General features: G+C 40.2%; 2 protein-coding genes across 9 annotated transcripts; one reads left to right on the forward strand and one right to left on the reverse strand.

Moving 5' to 3' along the window:
- Positions 1 to 99: 99 nt before the first annotated feature.
- Positions 100 to 5,048, forward strand: REXO4 (RNA exonuclease 4). 2 transcript variants are annotated; one of them, XM_085521256.1, is made up of 8 exons: positions 100 to 239; positions 883 to 1,337; positions 1,608 to 1,763; positions 1,926 to 2,119; positions 2,284 to 2,372; positions 2,693 to 2,767; positions 3,429 to 3,503; positions 4,237 to 5,048. In XM_085521256.1, the coding sequence occupies exons 2-8, from the start codon at positions 1,168 to 1,170 to the stop codon at positions 4,327 to 4,329; spliced, it is 852 nt and encodes a 283-aa protein (XP_085377382.1). In that variant the 5' UTR covers positions 100 to 239; positions 883 to 1,167; the 3' UTR covers positions 4,330 to 5,048. The 2 variants fall into 2 exon arrangements, with proteins under 2 accessions (XP_085377382.1, XP_015734543.1); XM_015879057.3 differs by lacking the exon at positions 100 to 239 and adding an exon at positions 464 to 653.
- Positions 2,799 to 16,222, reverse strand: STKLD1 (serine/threonine kinase like domain containing 1). Of its 7 annotated transcripts, none has more exons than XM_085521229.1 (20): positions 15,884 to 16,181; positions 15,696 to 15,791; positions 15,192 to 15,236; positions 14,801 to 14,875; positions 14,011 to 14,115; positions 13,519 to 13,589; positions 13,210 to 13,325; positions 12,622 to 12,734; positions 12,369 to 12,529; positions 11,765 to 11,895; positions 11,053 to 11,136; positions 9,993 to 10,109; positions 9,284 to 9,418; positions 8,519 to 8,647; positions 7,910 to 8,053; positions 6,898 to 7,026; positions 6,256 to 6,393; positions 5,841 to 5,920; positions 2,992 to 3,063; positions 2,800 to 2,884 (listed from the first exon to the last, which is right to left on the reverse strand). In XM_085521229.1, exons 1-20 carry the CDS (start codon positions 15,896 to 15,898, stop codon positions 2,840 to 2,842), a joined length of 2,001 nt encoding a protein of 666 aa, XP_085377355.1. In that variant the 5' UTR covers positions 15,899 to 16,181; the 3' UTR covers positions 2,800 to 2,839. The 7 variants fall into 7 exon arrangements, with proteins under 7 accessions (XP_085377359.1, XP_085377355.1, XP_085377357.1 ...); XM_085521230.1 differs by having other exon boundaries at positions 2,804 to 2,884; positions 7,925 to 8,053; XM_085521233.1 differs by lacking the exon at positions 6,898 to 7,026 and having other exon boundaries at positions 2,799 to 2,884; positions 7,925 to 8,053.
- Between the last annotated feature and the right edge of the window lie 15 nt (positions 16,223 to 16,237).

Genomic DNA, 16,237 nt, shown 5'->3' on the forward strand with positions numbered 1-16,237 from the left:
GCATCACGTGGAACGGAAGCAAAGCATGCAGAGTTTAAATAAACAGGAGAGATGATCGACTGCAGAGGGGGACAGTCGAGGGGGAATTGAACTGCTGTGGGAGGATTTACAGGAACAGCTGGAGAGGGAGAGCTTTTTGCACAACATTTGCAACTTCATTACAGCCAAGGAGCGCAGCGAAGAGAAGCAGCTTCGGGCCAACTACAGCAGCCAAATAAACAAGGAGTAATTTGTGCGGGGTAAGGGCTCTGATTTGTTGAACTCCGCGTTCCTGCTCGCCAAACCTCAGCACAGACTGAGCACTGTGATTCAGGGCGATGTCCCGCAGGACGCACACCCCGCTCCATGCACCGCTGGCTTCTCCCCTCTGTTGACCACCAGGGGGTGCCCGCACAGCCCCGGCCCCGCAGCGGAACGCAAAGCTCGATCCGCCGTTCCCCGCCGGGTGCTGCACCGTTTCCCCGCCGTGGTTCCGCATGGCGAAAGCGGATCCCGAGGGGGCGGCCGGTGGGAAGGGTCGGAGGAGGAAAGGCCGGCGGGGCAGCGGGCAGCAGGCGGGGATGGCCGCGCAGAATGGCCCGAAGGCGGCCACGGTGGCGGCCATACCCCGCAGCCCGCAGGAGTTCTCCTCCAACTGGAAGGCGCTGCAGGAGGTGAGGGCGAGCAGGGCTGGATGCCGGGCTCTGCATTAACTCGGTTCCGATCTGGGTGTAATCATTTAGAAGGACTTTTTATGTGTAATAATAACCCGCGGGGGATGGGGCGTTGCAGCCAGCCAGAGCCCTGCTCTGCTTCAGTGATATCGGGGGAGAATTGATGATGATCAAGGAGATAATCCCTCTCTCTCTCCTTTTCCCCCCCTCTTTTCTTTGGCTCTTTTAGCTACTGAAGCAGAAGGCAAGTGCCTCGAATGAGACTCTCCCTTCATCTCAAACATCCACCAAGAAGCAGCATCCACTCAAAGAGGGAAACAGCCAACAGGTCCCAGCTGGCACTGGGGATCAAAACGTGTTGAAACCCAAATCCACAAATAAAAAGGACGGGGGTCTGAATGCACACAGCCCTCCTGTGGGCAAGGTGAAACACAAGAAGGCTGCAACTGACAAGAATTCAAAGCCTAAACACACAGATCAGAGGGCCAAGAGTTCTGCTGATGGTGGCGCTCCTATGGCTGAGCCCAAAGGCAGGAGAGATGAGAAGGACAAGAGTGTGAACGGCATCAAAAGCAATGGGAAGGGCTGCAAAGAGAAAAGGAAAAACGGCAGCATTGAAAAGGAGAAGAGCGACGTGAAACATAAGAAGAGGAAAGCTGACGATAAAGCACAGCAGCCCAAAGAGTGAGTACTTCAAGCATCAGCACATGGTAATGTATTCTAGGAGGTGTACAATGAAATACGTTCCAAATAGCTGTGCTCTTCCAGGCTAGAATGTGGGCAACAGAAGATGAATGCTGCCCCTCCTCACAATAAATCTGCATAGATAACAGCATAGACTACTTTTGAGATAGCTGCTTTCTTGATTTTAAAAGATAAATGTGCTTTTTGTGCATGGTGGAGATGCACTGTCACTTTAAGACTATTTAACACAGTTAAATTTATACTTACCAGGCCCGACATCTGGTTTGATGATGTTGATCCAAATGATATTGAAGCAGCAATAGGACCTGAAGCAGCAGAAGTTGCTAGAAGGAAAATGGGACTTGAAACAGGCCAACCCAAACGGACTGTGGAGCAGGTGCTGGTTAAAGAGAAGTCTTCTGGAGGGTGAGTGGTGTTCCAAGCAGGAGACACAGCAGCAGAGGCATCACAATTAGCTTGTAATGGCTGTAGACAAAGTTTAAGCTGACATCTGAGTCTGCTGCTCGCAGCTCTGCTGTGTGGTCCCTGTAAAGAGATGCGTCACTGAGTTGTCTTTTTCTTTTTCAGCCTTACAAGAGCTGTAGCTATGGACTGTGAGATGGTGGGAGTGGGACCCAACGGCGAAGACAGCATTGTGGCTCGTGTGTCCATTGTGAACCGGTTTGGAAAGTGCATTTATGACAAGTATGTCAAGCCTACAGAAGAGGTGACGGATTACAGGACAGCTGTTAGCGGCATACGACCTGAGCATCTAAAGACAGGTAGGCTCTTGTAACAAGCTGAGGGTTGATTGTACAGCACAAACTTGTGTAACCACAGTCCCATAAGGTATAACGCTGTCTTCACAACAAAGATGCCATATTCTGGTTGTAGGTTGCTTAGATGTTTTGTGTGTCTAATGCCAAGTGTTCCATCTCATCTTTAGGTGAAGACTTTAAAACAGTTCAGAAGGAGGTCGCTGATATCTTGAATGGAAGGATATTAGTTGGGCATGCATTACACAATGACCTAAAGGTAACACAGCTGCAGATTTGTTGCTATGAAGACAAAGCTCCAAACACTGAAAATCAGTGAATTTATTATTCATCTTCCTGGATCAGTCAAATAACACACCTAAACTCATAGGAACTGCTGCTTTTTAGCTGTTAGCTCAGTTTCTTGTCCTCTCACATTGTACCAAGTGTAGCCCTGTTTGCTGGCACACCAAGTTCTTCAGCTTGCACACTGATCTTAATAGCACTGATTTAGATGCTGAAGAGCAGGAAGCTGTGTATTCAGCTGTATCAGTTTTTGTGTAGCATCACTCTTTACGCTGGAAATGTGATTTCTTTCAGGTCTTATTCCTTGATCATCCTAAGAAGAAAATGCGCGACACGCAAAAATACAAACCTTTCAGACAGAGAGTCATGGTAAGAAAGTGATGGAAAGGAGTACCTTGATTAACTGACACCAGAGCTGCCGACTCCCAGCTTTTAGCCCACTCACTCCTGTGCTTGCCTCACTTGTCCCCATTTCTTCTTTCCAACCTGAAACAGAGATATCAACTTTTTGTTGGTTGAAAATACCAGTCTAACTGAATGCTTGGTTACTGTTTGAAGTATAGCAGTGTTACTTTGTTAGCTGTAAGTATTACCTGTAATACCTCTGCACAAGGTTCAGCAGTCCTCCCACTCCTTAGCATGTACATGGTCTTCATAACGCTCTTCTGGAATAGCAAAATAAGATTTTACATTTATAGTAAGGACACTGGATACTCTTAATAGTGTCATTTGCACATGGATATTAAAAAAATAGATGGTTTCAAGTTTCTACTTGGACTCCAGAAGAAACAGCATAGGACATTATTTTACTTTTCATAACTACATACTCTGTTTTTCACAGTAAAACACCTCAAACCTAAACCTCAGGGTTATGGGACCACATAGACAATCCTCTAAGCAGGACAAACAGATGTGCATAAGCCTCATAATTCATTAATTCTCCTTGCCAGTTCACCAAGGGAAGCTGTATATATACACATACATAATTCAAGCAGCGTGATAAAGCGTGATTTAATCTTTATATTTCTAGTGCGCACGGCCATCGTTGAAGCTGCTCTGTGATAGAATTCTAGATGTTAAAGTGCAGACATCAGAGCACTGCTCGGTACGTATCTCATCAATGTAGCCTTTTATGGGTAGATTGACAGCATGGTACACATTGCTTCTGGGATCAGAGTTCATTCTGGAATCCCATGCCTTCATTCTCACCTCTCAATGAAAGTCAGCAAGCTCTGCTTGGATACAGTCATGTAAAAAGGTTGCTATCTAAGTTTTCTTACACTCTATCTAAGTTTTCTTACACCACTTGGATACTTTCATAAACTACTTTTTCACAAGTCAACCATATTTTTAAATACTGATTCTTGTTTTAGTTCTTGTTATTTTAAGATCCCCAGGGAGAAAAGTAATGTCAAATTGCTTACATTAAAAGCAGCACGCTGCACTGTTGCTCTGTGTTGAAGAGGATAGAAATAAATGCATCAGTAGTGAGAGCCTACTCTCAGCAGTTATAGCCTCTCTTATCCACTGAAACAGGTAAAGGAGTTGAAAAAATGAGCATGTTATGCAGGTATCTCCAAGGTGCTGTAATCAAGGCTATTTTCTCATAATGATTTTCCAAGTCATGATCAGAGAGAGCATTGCACAGCATTGTATGGGCACCTTACACGTTCACCTCCCTCCACTAGTCAGTCAATATCTGAATATAGAAGATTATGAAACATTACTTGAAAGGATGTATTAAAATGAAAGATTTCACTGTTTATGAACAATAACATTTTTAAGTCATGTCAAGCCATGTTTTGTTAAGTTAAGCCTCCTGTTCTGTTTTCTTTCAGATTCAGGATGCACAAGCAGCTATGAGACTGTACACCTTAGAGAAAAAGAAATGGGAAGCTGCTCTTAAGAACAAATCTAAAGTCAAACTGTGAGACTTGAATGATTCCACACTGTGTTATTTAACTGCATTTGCTGCTTCACTGTCAGATCCCAGGCAAATTCAAGGAGAGCTGCTCAGAACTAACAGCAGTAATTTCATACAATAATACAAACAAAAGCCCAGCACAGAATGGCAACATTCACATACAAGAATACTGCTGAAGTATCCCCTTTCTGTATAGTACTTACACCTAATGGAACAATACTTGCAAATGCCTGCATTTGTGAAGTACTTCGTCAATAATAGGAAATAAATATTAAATGAACAATAAAAAGAGAGCACTTTTAAATTGTGATGGATGAAGGAAGAAACTGATACTGCTTTACTGAAACTGTCAAGACTAAAACCTTTATTTTGGATATTTTTGAAGTCTACAAAGTAAAGCAAGTTCTTAAATATTGCTATTAGTCTCACAGTTGTGATAACTAAACACAACGTAGAATTAAGTATTGTTAATGGCCCAATAGTAATCTTCCTGGTGAGAAATATCTTGTGAAATACTTCAGGATAATCCAGGCTTTTATATCTGAGCCAGAAGTCTGCAGGTCTTGTTCTTATACAGAAAGCTTTTACTCCTGCAGTCTCAAAAGTGCTGTGTCCACAAGGGCCATAATCTCCTGTAGAGAAATATGGGAACTGATAAATATAAGATTACCTTGTTGTTTCAATTATTTTTGTACTTCTCTATTAATAAAGAACTGTGTTTAAACAGTTAAGCCTTTAAAACAAATGATGTTTTAAAACACATGGGGTTTGATTCTGCAAAATCCAAAGCAGTTGTAATTGTCAGACTGAATACTAATACAGTTTTAATAACCTAAGCAGTGGAAAGTAGCAAGGTACAGGTTTCAGAGAATTAGCAGTTGCATGTCACACAGCATACTGCTAGATTAAGAGATTCTGCTCGTCTGTCTGCTTTGTCTGTTATGGAGCACAGGGAACAACAAATTGCATTTGCAACAGCGGGAGCTGTTTTCTTCTCATTTCTGCTTTGTTTTTGTTTTGTTTTTTAATGCACTAACTTATAGCTTCAGCTTTCATTAATGTGCTTCAGGCAGTGCCTGCAGGAGACAGTGGAGAACAAGTTTGTTTGCATCTGTCTGAGACAATTTATGTAAGCAGACTAAATGCATAGCTGAATATAAAGTGTTATAAGACTACCCAGTTATATTGGCTTGCTGGGGAAAAGACACCTTCTCATTGATAGCTACCTGACAGCAAGCCATTGTAAAGGAAATTTTAGAATGACACATTAAATAGCTCAAATAACCATTCTGTTATCTGTTAGACATTTCTGGTGTTTTAACAGTTTGTTTTTCCCCATTATGACTGTGTTGGAATTTAACTTTTAACCCTTCAGGCAAACTATCAGAAGTGAGTTTGTACAGCTTCACTGTTCACACAGTTCTGTAAAGTTCTGCAGTATGTAACTCCAACCATTTGAGAATGACAAAGTCTGTAACATTAAGCAAGCACCCGTTATTGTCAGTGATTTCTGCGTACCATGCTAGATGGAAACCGGCTTTTTATTTCAACCAGCAGCTCTTCCATTTGCTGTGACACCATTTCTAGTATAATGTCATCTAGAACATAAATGATAAAGGATAGTTTATGGTTTCTGGTATGACTTCCGGTGGTTTTAGCAGGGACTGAAGGGGAGCAGAAAGGAAATAGATCTACGTAAATAGAATGTAAAGTGAAGTTGGAACATTTGTACATTTACAAGTGCATTTGTAATTATTCAGCGACAAGAATGGGATGAATTCACAATTCCAATTCATCTTCCCTTCTCAGATACATGTTAAGCCCTTCCAGAGTGCAGTTTCAGTTTACCTGAGTAGCTACTGCTTCTTCAATAATTTTTTTTTTGGTGGGAGGGCAGGGGGAAAAGATTGGACAGATGACACCACAGTCTTACCGTACTGAACCATCTCATTAATCAGCACGCAGATACTTTCCACCACTTCTGGATCATCGCAGTAGAGCTGGTAGACATCTTTGATCAGGTTTATTCCATTGCCTTTTGGATCCGTTATAAACCTGAAAGCTGCTATTTCTGGAAGGGAAACAAATACTGCTGGACTAACTGGTAGCTGCAGACTGCGCTTATTTGCTTTCTGATCCCTTGCTCCTGATAGCACACATATAACATTCCTCCAAGAAGCCATGTCCATTCTTTTCAGCCTTCCTAGAAGCTTTTCTGAAGAATATTTGGGCAAGTAAAGAACTATATATGCAGCATGATGTTGCATAGCAAAGGTAATATTTTCATATTTATTGTTTCTCTGAGTTCTACCCATTTACACTGTAAATAAAAAAGTGAAAACACTCAATAATGAGACTGTGCTGATCTGCTTCTCAGACATGCATACCACATCCACAAGAAGAAAAAAACTGCACTTCCAGTTTTACTATCCCTTTTCCCTGTTCTGTGAGAAAGGAATGATTAACAAAACAGAGCAGATGATAATCTCAGTTCCACTATGAACTCTTGAACTGCACAGAAATGTTTATATCTGAGGTGACTTGCAATTAACAAAAACTAATTGTTCAGTATTACCAGACAGCCTTAGGAGGCTTGCTAATGCCAGCCAGGTATTATTCACCAGCAAAGATTTTTCCAGATTCATCCTAAGTGCATCCATCAGAAGGGCTGTTGTGGGCTCATAGTCATTTTCAGTCAAAATACCTTTTAAAAAAATAAATAAAAACACAAATGTTTTAAACACTCATCTCAATTTCTGCCTCCTGTTTTTGAAGGTACATTTAACTTTGCATCGAAAGAAGGAATGGGTGTGAAAGCCCATATAACTGTAATATAGGCTTAATAAAGTCTTATTGTGAGTTCCTCTAGAAGCCTAGGAAAAAAAAAATTCAGATACATCTTTGATGTCCAGATTTCCTTGCACTCTCCAAGCTAAAAGGGATGGAGAGTCCCAGACACTCAACATATTTTACTGGTAGACATTAGAAAGGAGAAAAGAACACACTGCTCAATGCGTCTTTTTCAGCTTCACTTGGGGAAAAGAATGGTAGGAACACAGGGCAGTGTGTAAACATATGGCAATATTCTTGCATGTGGGAGAAGCAGAATAGTATTGCAAAGATACATTTGTTTGTGTGCATGGTAATGAAAGAGATACATGTTTTACTTTTTCATCTGAAGTGTTGCCAAATTACAAATCAAATGACCCAAAACAAACCTAAACAAAACCTGTATTTAAACACACACCTGATAAGAGCACGTTCAAACTAGTAACACATAACAGAGTAACTCGAGTGGGATTCCTTGTCTCAAGAGAGAGGCCAGACAGGGTGCTCTGCACAACATAAACTGCTGTAGCTGTGGATCCCTGCAGTATCCACACATCAAAAGTATCTAGTTACATAATTGCCATGGTTCTTCCAAAACAGCTTCATTACTGTGTCAGGAGTGAGCACAAGGAGAGTTTATTAAGAGGGTAAGTTTCTAACTCTGCTGCCACCTGCAGAGCCTGCTGAGGCCAAGCAGCCTGTACTTCAAGAACCAACTGACAGAAGTGCTTGGCCTTTCCCATGCAGAGTGATAATACCTTGGGAAAACACACCTTGCAGTGACAGCACCCACAAAGCTGAACAAGCTGACTGCAGAACTGCTCCATTCTGGGGGTGTTCTTGAATGACTGATGTGATAATGGGGACAGCACGTGGCAGCATTACCTGGTCTACATTGTTCTCTAAATTACCATAACAAAAAAGAAATGCATTGAGTTATTTAATCAAGTAATACTGTCCTAAGCAAAGCATATATGTCAAATTTTATTTATATAAATATAAATATAAAATATTTATTTTATATTTATTTATTTAAATATTTATTTATATAAATATAAATATAAAATAACATTGTTTTAGCACAGACAACAGAAAGGGAACGAATTCAAAAGATGCAAATCAAATTTTACAGCATTACTAAATAATACTGGCTATTGCAGAAAGATGAACTTCTCCAGGAACTACTTTCCTCTGCCATTTAAATTATATTTGCACATTACAGCAGGAATCCTCCAGAAATAACATCATTTTGGACTGAAAACAGCCCACAGGGTGGGCATTTTGCAGGTCACATAAATCAAATGGGTGTTTAGTCATGCAGAGGAAATCAAACATATCAAGTGCAGTTGTGCATATCTTCCACTTACCACTCACAACCAAGCTCCAGAGAACTGCACAGCAAGAGTGGCAGATCTGCTCATTATGAATAAAGTTTGGTAAAATTGACAGAAGTTCTGAAATTAATCCAGCCTTCCTTAGATTTTCCGCAGCAACTTCTAGAGGGCACATAAAAAGAAACCCTATGAAATCTAGCATATTTGCCCTGCTCACTGCCCTCACAACAGATAACTCTTAACATATTTAAACAGTGATAATAAAAAAACAGTAAACATATCACAAGAAAGAAAAAAAGAACACAGATTGGATTCTTTAATGTGATGTATTTAAGCAAAGTGTTTAGCTTAAGTGACTCTTTCAAACAGATTTTAGCCAAACAATTTTCCTTACAGATCTGTGATGACAGAACAGAAAAGGAACAGAGAGGGGAGGAATTCCTCTATTCTTAAGTGTTTTCAGCTTCTCAGTGGAAATCACCTCATCAGAGTTTGGAAACAACACAAAGTTTGGTATTGCTCAGTAACCTGTACAAATGTAGACCCTTTGTGACACTTTGTACAAGTTATTCTATGTAGGTTACCCCACTCCTGCTAAATCCCAGGACTATTTACAAAACATTCTTCTGATGAATGTTGTACAGATGCTGCAACGTGCCTATAAACACCAAGATCTCAGTGAACCCATCAGTTTTGCATTTATCTCAGATTACATCACAAAAGTGGGAAAATAAGAATATCCCTCCCCCCCAAAAAAGAACAAAAGAAATAAAACACCCAAAAAACAGAGGAACCAACCATCAGCTGAAACCATCATCAGTAATGGGCAGATCAAAGAAAGAAACTCTTCATCTTTGGAGTGGCTTTTCAGTATCTCTGTCAGAGAGTTGGTCACATCCTCACCCAGAACCATCACCACATCCTCTTCTAGAGCTGCCAAGCATTAGAATAACATGGATTTCAGTGGCTTTGAATGAAGTTTGAATCTCCTCCTCTCTTCTTAAATAAAGCATTCAACTAACAGCATTTCTTCACATAATAAACCCTAAAGTTATTTAAAATTTTATTTTCCCTGAAATATCACTCTTATTACTCTCAATCCTGTAACATAGTCAGTTATTACAGTGGTACGTTGCCAAGAAAAAGGCAGAAGGGACAATATGAGAAAGCAATACGTATGTACTTTTATGCTTTGAAATTCAAATAGCAAAGCATTGAAAATCTCTTACTCATAATAAGAAATAGATTCAGTAGCCTAAAACCAGTATCCTCGATTTAAAATTTACACTTTAACATAGAATTAATTTATATCTCTATATTACTCTATTACTCTAAAGAAAGCCCCTGAGAATCCAGGCTTTTATTAAAGCTGGATAACTTCTTCCATTACCTTAAATTTAGTCCCTGAAAATATTTCAGAAACCATCTCAAACTTTATCTCCTACGTGTAACACCGTAAGAGATAAGCTGCATTACCCAGCATTTGATGGAAGTCTCATAACTGTACCTTGACTAAGAATTCCAAGCAATAAATTGCAACCATCTACATGTAACTTGAGAGAATCTGCATGAACCTTCATGGAAAAAGCAATCAATTCTGTGAGTGTTAGCAGATAGGGCAGAGCTGTGGGGAAGAGAAATAATTTGAGATAACATTCAGTTAAACAGTCACTTAGATTGCTTAGATTGCTCAGAAGATGGTTACGCTTCAAAACACGAGAGTTTCAGTTTCAAACAAATCTGAGTCCCTGTGAATGATGGGTTATTTCAATACAACAACCTGAACCAAAGACAATAATGATCTTTTCTTCAGTAAGAGTGTTGAAAATGAATTCAACTCTAAGGAAAAAAAAGGTTACTCTTTCCTTACTGTTCTGCTCATGAAGAAGCAAAGTTGCTTCTGACATGTTCTTGGTAAAACCAGGCAAAGTATCTGCAGGTAGGCCAGTATTCATACACAGAAGGAAGAACTGAACTCACTCAGGTGGTGAATGGGCTCTCTGGCTGCACAGCACTCCTCCTCAGGAAGCAGCCCAGCTCCAAGAGATGCTCTCCATTCAGTGCCTGGCCTTTATATAAGCCCAGAGGAGCTGCACCCTGGGTCCATCCCTTCTGGTCACAAGGGGAGCAAGGTGCAAACAATTTGTCTGTACTCCATGGGCAGCCACAGCCCTTCACCAGCTCAGTCACTGTGTTCAAACGCTGACCTAACAGTTCCCCTACACTTCTTAATTACAGATATTAAACACTTCTGTTTTTGAATTTGTTTATTATATAAATTACCTTCCTCAATTAATGTTAGTTTCACCATTCAACTCAGTTCCCAATCTAAACATCACTATGTTTTCAGTGCCTGTTTTTCTTACCTAGTATTATACCTCTGCTTCTCAACAAAAACTTTTACAAGCAAGCACCAACACAGCCACCTCAATGAGTGGTCTATTACAGTATGTTCAAAAAATCAGAAAGAGAGTGATTTCACTATCATTGCTATGAGATTTTTTTCTTCTTCCTATTATCTCAAAACACAAGGAAAGAAAAGTTTGAATAAACAAAGCAAACCTTACCACTTTTATCTCCTACAAAGCAGGCAAGGTGCTGCATGGCTTTATCCTGTGCTTCTTCTACATCCCAGAAAGCCTGCATGAAATCTACATTAAAAAAGGAAATTTTTCTCATCATTCGAAACAAAAATCACACAAACTTTATCTATTTTTGTGCAAGACATGAATTCATATAAATGGAAATAATGCAATTTGTGACTGTTGAAAGGGAAGCCCTTTTGCCCTAAAGCATCAGTCATTCAATATTCCAGCATGTCATGTTCCATCCCAGTGATCTCCATTTTTCATGCATATTTTGGGGAACTGTTAGAGTATTGAATCAGGCAGGGCTGGGGGCTTTAAATCACTCACATGGCTGTTTACATTAAGATAACCTCATCCTTGCTCATAAAGAAAATAGCAGAGCAGGTCTTTCATTGGCATAAATGGGCAAACATGGTAGCATACAAAGTAAGCATGGTTCCCAAGTTCTCTGAGAAATTATTTCTGGCCCCATTTGACGTGCACAGTACAAATGGCTGCTAAGCTGAGCAGCTTGCAGACAAGACTGTACAATGATTTTTCCACTAAAGAGCACGCCATTTCAATTTAAATAAAATGAAAGTCCAATAATTGGTTTTCAAGTAGGATACATGCTGACTGGAAAAGATATTGGTTTCTTACCAACAAAAAAAAAATAGCTACTATATTAAATTTGTCTTATTTTCCTTATTACCTAGAATGCTTCCAACTCCACCCCCAAGGAACAAATCTATTATACAGGAAGACAAAGTCTTCTTCTTTTTTATCAAAGATGAACCAACAACTTGGAGGCATTCCCTAATAAGTTGCACATCCATCAGATCCCTAAAGTTAGGAGAAACAAAAGTAGTACCAATAAATTAGATCTGGTAAGTTAATGAGCAAGTTCTACAGGCTTCATTTCATTTTGACATAAAAAGTTCAATAATACTGTTTGAAAAATATATAAATATGCATATATATATATTTTACAGAATTTACTTAAAAACTGTTGATGAAAAAGCTTACCATAAGCAAGCCAGACTTGGGCTTTAATTTAATAGCTTTTTTGAACGGACACACTACCAAAATATTCCACTGTATATTGAAATGTATGCATCCTCAAATTACAATGTGCTGCCTGCAATATGATTTTACCACTTAGCTCTTCCAAAAAGGACAACAATCAAAATGCCCATTCCTAAGAGCAGAACACCAAGTCTCTCTCTCTCTTTCTTTTTTTATTAACTTTGATTTCAATCCTTTTATGTCTTTGTAGTTGGGGTTTAGGACACAAAAGGAAAGCATCTCAAACTCACTTCGCTTTGGGTCTCATGTTGGGCTGGATCTGTAGCATCATGCATAAAATTGGGTATATAGGCAAAGAACTGTTATCTGCTTTTTGCATTAGGGATGGAATTCTTTCAAGATGGCTGGCATTTTGTCTTATATCCTGAAGTAACGAAGTGATTTCTTCTGCCTGTAAATAGCACAGTAACAACAGAGCTTTCCCACACTCAGTTACAGATGTTCTGTGGTGGGCTCATATTTTAATGAAACATTATTACATACATTCAAAACAGAACAGGTCACCATGTCGAGTAGGATACACCCTAGAGACCAGATGTCAGACTTATCACTGAAAGAAAAACTGATCGCTTCCGGAGCCATCCAACACTTGTGATCTGTTGAAATAAGAATCCCAAGGTAATGTTGCTGACATTGTGCTATACACAGTGCTGCTTGTACAGGCAGTAGTTGTCTAAGTTATAGAGACACATAACAGAGAGTGCTGTTTGTTTGTTGTTTTTCTAGTGCTGACATTCTGAAACAGAATGTGAGAGTCGCTACAACTAATAAATGATTTTTCAAGATGTTGCTGCATGTATTTCATGTTAAAAATGATCCCAACTGTATTTGTTGTGGAGGAGATTTGAGATTTACGGACAGTTTTCAATTGTGAATGCAGTTAATGCTACAGGCAACTGACCATGAATATTCTATTCACGTTTTTAGAAGAACAGTAAGTATAAATGTGAAGGAGGGGTAAGCTAGATAACTTTGTGGCTTGTTTTTCCTCCAAAGATTAAAAACATCCCCCATATCTGAATCTTTTTAAAGTATTGTAAAAGCAAAGCAAAGCAAAAAAGACATATCTACTTTCTTCCACTCTTATTTTCCATTTCCATTCATCGGTCATAAGTGTTTCTGTACTGAAGTCACAAAGCTTGAAGGATGCTTCACCATCCATAAGTATGTTTGATGGCTTGAGATTTCTGCAACGCAAATATTTTCCATCAGCATGTGAAATCAGATTCTAATGACACAGAACTACACATTTCCAGCATCTTCACATATTAGAAAGCAAAATTCACTTCTTAAGTGAGTGGCCGTACTAAGCCAAGAGTCTCAGATCAATGAATGAAGAACAATGACCAATCAAATAAAGAGAAAAAGGTTTCTGCTCACCTATGGAATATATTCTGATTGTGTATATAAATCAAAGCATCCACGATCTGTCCAAGAAACCTCAGAATCACCTGTTGATGGGTATATACATGAAAGCGTAACATACACAGAATAACATAACAGAGAATTTAGGCATTCAACAAAAGAGAATATCATTGTTTGAAGTAAAGTCCCACCAGTAAGGAACCGTTATAGATCATCACTGTGTGTATTCAGCAAAACAAGTGATCTATATTTTTCATGGATGCACATGTAAAATGGGGAAAGATGTAATTCCTTGAGAACAAGCTACACAAAGAGTTAGTGTTACAGAAATGTCACAGTGATTAAGGACAAAGATCGCTTCCAAAAGTACCCTACAGCAAAACACTGTGCTTTGAAGGTCTTGGGGATGACTTTTAGAAAGACAGAATACAGAGGAAGAAACATAAATGCAGTGAGATTCAGTCAGTCCAGCTAGATGCCTCTTCTGTACCATGTTTGCTGTTTTACCATGTTTTCTATTTTCTCTGGCTTCTCCCTTTTTGTCTTGATCAGAGATGCAAGATCTGCTCGGTCCGAGTGCTGCATTACCAGACAAAGGAACACAGCTGATATCTGTAATAAAACATCACACCAAGACTGACTAATTGCTTGCAGATAATGACATATCCAGTAACAAAGATAAAGCCAAGGACTTAGCCAAGCTGGTAGTTATGAAGCTCACCAATACCAAGGCATCCCGAGGTGTTTAATTTCTCACAAAGTAGACAATATTTACATTTTTATATTAAAAACAGAGCATCTGTTGTTCAGAACATTATCAAGTGTTTCTTAAATGAAACCACATGAGACAATTCAAGTCAAAAATACATCATAAAAGTCAACATGAATTTCATCTGAATGCTAATTGTCCATGCACAAAACCTCAGAATTTTTACCTTTCTATACAAGTGGGAATTTCCTTGTTTTGGTTTGTTTTGTTTTTTTTCTCTAACACAAGTTTGCTGGAGATGGAACAAAAAAGCAGCTTAAAATCATGTATGCATTAGAAAACAAGACAGAAGCAGTAGAAGCCAGTAGAATCTTCATTCCAAGATCTGAGCCAGCATGCAATACTGCCATGTGATGGACAGCAATCCATTTACCTTCATAATTTACACCATGTTTATTCAGAAATTAAAACACAGGTTAATTTCATACTAAACAACCTTTTATTTAGCATCTTAGACCAATGACCCCAAACATAGAAATGCTTACATGCCTACAACAGTAACCATAAATAATCCTAGTTAATTCTCACCTCATTATCCCAAGTCACAAACAGTTCCTTGTAAGCACAGATACGTGAATGATTCAGTTGTAGCAAATCCATTGCCTGCATAGCAGAAACAAAAAAATGCTGATGAAAAAAAACCCCATATACTCCACTTACTTTAACATATTTGCTGTTGTTGGAAAAGGTGACAGGAATTCAGCTTAGCGCCCTGTAGTTTTGTTTGTGAGAGTGAATGTACATATTCAAATATAGGAATGTTTAATAAACCAATTCTGGCCTGAACTCAAGTAGATGGCAGGGAGAACATCCCTGAGATTGTCCTGCCCCTTATCCACATACTTAATGCTCAGATAAAACCTTGTTCTGCTGAAGAGCTTGGTTTCCACAAGTGAAGCTAGTAAAGAACTGCAGATACCTCCTTAAAGGCCTCATTTGCGTGCTTTTCATCAATGCATTCAACCTGCACCAAACAGAAGACAAAGTTGAGGTCGTAATATAGTGAAAACGAAACTTCAAGGCAGTGTGATCTTGCTCAGATTAGAACTGACAACTGAGTACCAATTAGCATAAGTTTAAAACGATAGCTTGAAGATTTAGTGATTGGAACAGTCTTGTATTTGGGAGATAAACACAAAGAGAGCTATAAATGACTCTGTGACAGCAAGCCAGCCCTCCCGCACTGTCAAAGCAGCAGTATGCTGAGCTGAAAATGCACTGGATAGACCTACTTTCCACAGTTTTATGTTGGTATTCTGGTATGCCCTCTTAGTATTCTGGTAATCTCCAGAAGCACTGTGTAAGGTGTAAGCTTACTGTGCAGCCAAGCTGCCCGCCACGTTCAACTGTTGCTATCAAAAAGGACCACGGAGAGGAGCACCACACACATGGCGTCTTGTTTTCCTAGCAACCACCCTCTCACCTGCTTTATTACAAATCTATCCTTCGAGTTTCTTTCTGCTTTCAGCCCCACTACCAGCACGGTACCCAACGCTCCGGGCTGCAGCCGCTGCAGGACCTGATGGGGGGACATAGATCAACACTGAGCCGGGCCTATGGCAGCACACACCCCTCCGGCTGCTCGCAGGGCCCGTGGGGAACCACCACCACCTCGTATTTCTCCATGGAGAGTTGGGCCCGGCCTGGAGCTCGGGGCGAAGACTGGGACTGCGATGTGGGGCTGCGATGTGGGGCTGCTCCCACCCGAGCTGAGGCGATGGCGGTTGGTCCCCTCAGAGCACGAGCTCGGCGCGGCACTTCAGCACTTTTTGCCTGCTTTTTTAAGAGCGAAAAACCTCTTTCCTTTCGGGGGGGGGAGGAATTAAAAGCAAAAAAGAGGCAATAAAGCGGGGTAGGAAAGTCACAGATGGCAGCACGGCTCTTTAGCGAGCCCTTTAAGGGCGGAGAGGCAGCACCGCCCCGCCCGCCCCGCGTGTGTTGGCGCTGCCGCCCGCGCGGCGCCTT

This window comes from Coturnix japonica, chromosome 21 (genome assembly GCF_054131305.1).
Source record: "Coturnix japonica strain WE chromosome 21, WE-NBRP24, whole genome shotgun sequence".
Taxonomy (NCBI): domain Eukaryota; kingdom Metazoa; phylum Chordata; class Aves; order Galliformes; family Phasianidae; genus Coturnix; species Coturnix japonica.

Bases quoted from the DNA above. Each gene is read 5' to 3' on its own strand.
- REXO4 (XM_015879057.3), top strand. From the start codon at position 477: ATGGCGAAAGCGGATCCCGAGGGGGCGGCCGGTGGGAAGGGTCGGAGG. The intron at 1,764-1,925 runs GTGAGTGGTGTT...TTTCTTTTTCAG, and splicing joins AAAGAGAAGTCTTCTGGAGG to CCTTACAAGAGCTGTAGCTA. The intron at 2,120-2,283 runs GTAGGCTCTTGT...TCTCATCTTTAG, and splicing joins ACCTGAGCATCTAAAGACAG to GTGAAGACTTTAAAACAGTT.
- STKLD1 (XM_085521229.1), bottom strand. The intron at 12,735-13,209 runs GTAGATATGTCT...TTATTTCAACAG, and splicing joins GAAAATAAGAGTGGAAGAAA to ATCACAAGTGTTGGATGGCT. The intron at 12,530-12,621 runs GTATGTAATAAT...TGCTATTTACAG, and splicing joins TGACCTGTTCTGTTTTGAAT to GCAGAAGAAATCACTTCGTT.